The following is a 3,790-nucleotide window of genomic DNA, read 5'->3' on the forward strand; positions in this document are numbered from 1 at the left end:
AAGACAAACTTTCTTTGAATTGTACTTATTGAAAGTAGTTTGGTATTTTTATTGAATTCCTGCATGGCTGGTATGGTGAAATGATCGCTTTAGTAAATTTCCCAACTTGAAATAAAACAAAATGAAATTGCACTAACAAGTAAGAATAAGGACATATATTCTGTTAACCACAGGAATATTTACTAGAAGTGAGTAATAACTCCCAGATGGTAGAGCCTTGCATGGTAACATTCCTGAAATTATGATGGAGAAGATCTTTTTTTGGCTTGCATAATGCCCTACATTGTGGAATTTGCTAAACAGAATGGTGATATGCTTTAGCAGTTTGTTGGTTTATTTCCCAGGAAGATACACACTAATAAATATCTGTCCAATTGATAATCCATGGCACAAACCCCCAAAATAATAGACCATAATTAATACATATTTTCAGGGTTATACTGAAGTCACAATTTGATTTTGAGTGGAACTAGTCACACAAATAAAGTGTACAGTATTTAGCTGTGGAATTATATCCAAACGAATGATATGCCGGCTCACTTTGCAATTTCTGTTGAAAGTGATGTAAGAGATTATATGTCAAATGGATGGGAGAGTTGGGCTTTGTGAATCCCATAATGACGTTCATCATTTAGGCCCAAGCGAAGTGTCTTTGCTGAAATAGCTCAGACTTTAAAGACCGCACAGGCCAATGGTGTTGGAAAAAATGAAATATAGTAGTGTTTATGCGCTGTACCATGACCTTTTCACTCCTGTAATGCCAAACAATAAATTTAGCAGAACTTAGTCGGCCGGTAGCCTAACGTACACACTAGGAAGACAGGTAGCCTACACATATAACTTTACGCGTATAATCTCGTTAGTTAAAATTCCTTTACGCATGCGTCTGAGCAGGGTGGTTAACCTTTGAACTTCCAATTTGTTGCAACTGTTACGATGGCGACCATCACCGAACTGAAAGCTGGTAAGTTAAAATTGTTATAAGTGCAAATACGAATTCAAGTTTGCAAGTTAGCTCCATAATTATTTGCTTCATTCCATATAAGGAAATTTACCAGTCAGCTAATGTTACCTATAACTTCAACTAGACTTGTTAACATTTCTGTCCGAATTGAAAGCCATGGAAAGTTGCGTCCGTTGAGAGTTTACAAATCGCTAGCTAACATTGACTAGCATTTTTGCGTATTTTATTGAATGTGTCCCACTCTGTTTTCCCTCCATATGAGTTAGCTATTTGATTTAACGTTAGCAAACTTAGCTAGTCATCTAATGTATGATGTTAGCTAGTGACGTGCTAGGTAAATTGCTCTTGTACTGCTAGCACACGTCAGAGCTATAGAAAGAGTTAGATTAGCCGTGGTAACACTGTACCTGTCACTTGTGATCCCAGATTGTTTGCTAATCCAACATTTGACTGTTTGCTAGGGAATCGTTCCGTGCTTATAAAGCTCACACAAAGCTAACTGACTAACGTTATCTACCCAACTATTGGCTAACGGTTGCTATTTTTTGTGTCAGCCAACCTGTCTCTGGCTATAACGTTATGTCGATTATATCAGAGTATAATTTTGTATAGAATACACTGCTGCCACGTAGTAGTGACATAATTGTGAACTGCGAAATAATATTCTCAATTTAGCACTGAAAGAAACTCTTGAAGCTCGGGGTGTCTTGGGGCAATTGAAAGCACGGATTCGAGCAGAGGTTTTCAACGCTCTTGACGACCAGACTGAGACTCGACCTGCTCTGTCACACGAGAATCTTCTCATAAATGAGCTGATCCGCGAGTATTTGGAATTCAACAAATACCGATATACCGCTTCCGTTTTGATTTCAGGTAAGTTAACATTAACTGGGTAACGTATATTGGGTCCATCCTAGCACTATATGAATCTTGATGATGATGATGATGATGACAGGCCTATGTAATGATAGCAAGATATTATGGTTATTATATCATCATGACATGGTGCGATCCTGAACAGTTCTGACAGCTTTTGCGGGCCTGTTTTAACTTGTCTATAAAAAGGTAACCACCTTGGTTAAGAGCAGTTTGTATATGATGCAGAGTCCGGTCAGCCCGAGGTACCTCTGGATCGGCAGTTCATGACGAATGAGCTGAATGTGGTGGAAGACCCCAGTTGCAGATCTGTGTAAGTGAATGCTGTATAGTCTGCTGTCCTGTAGTTATGTCCTCAGCCAGCTGCATTGGAAAAATAGTAAGAATGCACACCCGAACAAAGTTGCTGATTAACAGCCCCATAATCAAATATGAAAAACTGAAAACCCTTCTCCATGCAATTTTTTTTTTTTTCCAAATCACCAACGTGTGGGCAATATGCCTTCATCAGGGTGTTGTAATGGTAAGAGTTCAACAGATCATTATATCATTATATGCATACCAGCAACACTGAAGTTACATAATTAGAGAACGTCTCTTCACCTTTTTCAAGTTAAAATGTTTATGGCATTCTCTCGGTAAGTCTTTGTCTGTGGCTCCTGTTTTCATTGTATTACAGTGTATGGACTCTCTGTGTGGTTTGCTTCTGTTCCTCTAGCCCCCTGTTATACGGGTTGCTGTCTCACTTCCTGAGCAGTGGTGGTGAGAAAGGAGCTAAGCGGTTCCTGCGGAGCTCAGCTGCACCAGCCCCCAGGGACAGTACAGCGTGTCCAGCAGGTGAAGCCAGCAGAGCGGGTGAGGCTACCGTGCAGCTGCAGACACTGCGTCCCACAGCCATGGTGCCGGTCCCACCTCAGACCTGACCTCACTTTCAATTACCTTTCTCTCTCGCTGATGGGTGTGAGCCAGTTTACAATAAAAACACTGCACACGTTTCAATGTGGCTCTTTGCTTGTCCACCCTGTTTAAGCAGCCACCCTGTTTAAGCCTGTAGTGTAGTGGTTAAGGGACATGACTGGGACCCACAAGGTTGATGGTTCGATCCCCGGTGTAGCCACAATAAGTTACGCAGAGCCGTTGGGCCCTTGAGCAAGGCCCTTAGCCCAGTGTTGCTCCAGGGGAGGATTGTCTCCTGCTTAGTCTTATCAACTGTACATCACTCTGGTTAAGAGTGTCTGCCAAATGCCATTAATGTAATGTAATGCAACATGACTCACTGGGAGTGAGTCCGTTTGAAACTGTAATTGCAATGATTTCTCTGCCTTCAGGTATGGCAGAACAAGTTCCAGTTGGGAATACAAGCACAGAGGCTGTTTTCCTGCAGGGTGGATACAGGTGACCATTGCTTCCCATTGCAATTTTCATGTTGCCAAAAGCGGATCAGGCTACTGTTGAATCTCACTTTCAGTTCCTCAGTCAGCTGAACCATGTGCCTTTTGGTTCTTTTATGTCCCGTTTCACTACAGTAAGGACAGAAAGGTCAAGCAATCAGTGCTCATTTAAAATGTACTGTATGTTGTGTACATAGGTTTGTGACGTTGCTGCATATTATGTAATGCGTTAGGTTGTTCTTTAAATCACATATGTTCAAAATGTTTGTGTTTTTTTAATCTACTTTTAAAAGTGTTTCCTCAAATAAATATATTCTGTTAATGAGACTTGAGTTTTGTCTGTTAATCCCATAACATCACAAAATTGCTGAGACTGGTTTTGAAGAACATGCATTCAAACATTTTTTTACAGGAAATGTTTTGTTTAATAACATTAAATGTTATGTTTATGTGATCTGGTTTTGTTTTGTTTGTACCTTGCACTTGTTTTTGTTAGGACGCATGAGTTTGTACAAGTTCAGCTTAGTTCACTATACTGGAATATCTTAAGAGTGTGGAA

General features: G+C 40.3%; 1 protein-coding gene across 1 annotated transcript; it reads left to right on the forward strand.

Moving 5' to 3' along the window:
- Window positions 1-852: 852 nt before the first annotated feature.
- On the forward strand, window positions 853-3,558 carry cep20 (centrosomal protein 20). Its single transcript, XM_061230642.1, has 5 exons — window positions 853-964; window positions 1,640-1,837; window positions 2,069-2,153; window positions 2,559-2,695; window positions 3,169-3,558. The coding sequence occupies exons 1-5, from the start codon at window positions 937-939 to the stop codon at window positions 3,237-3,239; spliced, it is 519 nt and encodes a 172-aa protein (XP_061086626.1). The 5' UTR covers window positions 853-936; the 3' UTR covers window positions 3,240-3,558.
- The last annotated feature ends 232 nt before the right edge of the window (window positions 3,559-3,790 follow it).

The sequence above is a fragment of the Conger conger genome, chromosome 2 (genome assembly GCF_963514075.1).
Source record: "Conger conger chromosome 2, fConCon1.1, whole genome shotgun sequence".
Classification (NCBI taxonomy): Eukaryota; Metazoa; Chordata; class Actinopteri; order Anguilliformes; family Congridae; genus Conger; species Conger conger.

Coding starts and splice junctions, on each gene's coding strand:
- cep20 (XM_061230642.1), top strand. CDS start 937: ATGGCGACCATCACCGAACTGAAAGCTG. Junction 2,154..2,558: donor GACCCCAGTTGCAGATCTGT/GTAAGTGAATGC, acceptor CTGTTCCTCTAG/CCCCCTGTTATACGGGTTGC. Junction 2,696..3,168: donor AGGTGAAGCCAGCAGAGCGG/GTGAGGCTACCG, acceptor CTCTGCCTTCAG/GTATGGCAGAACAAGTTCCA.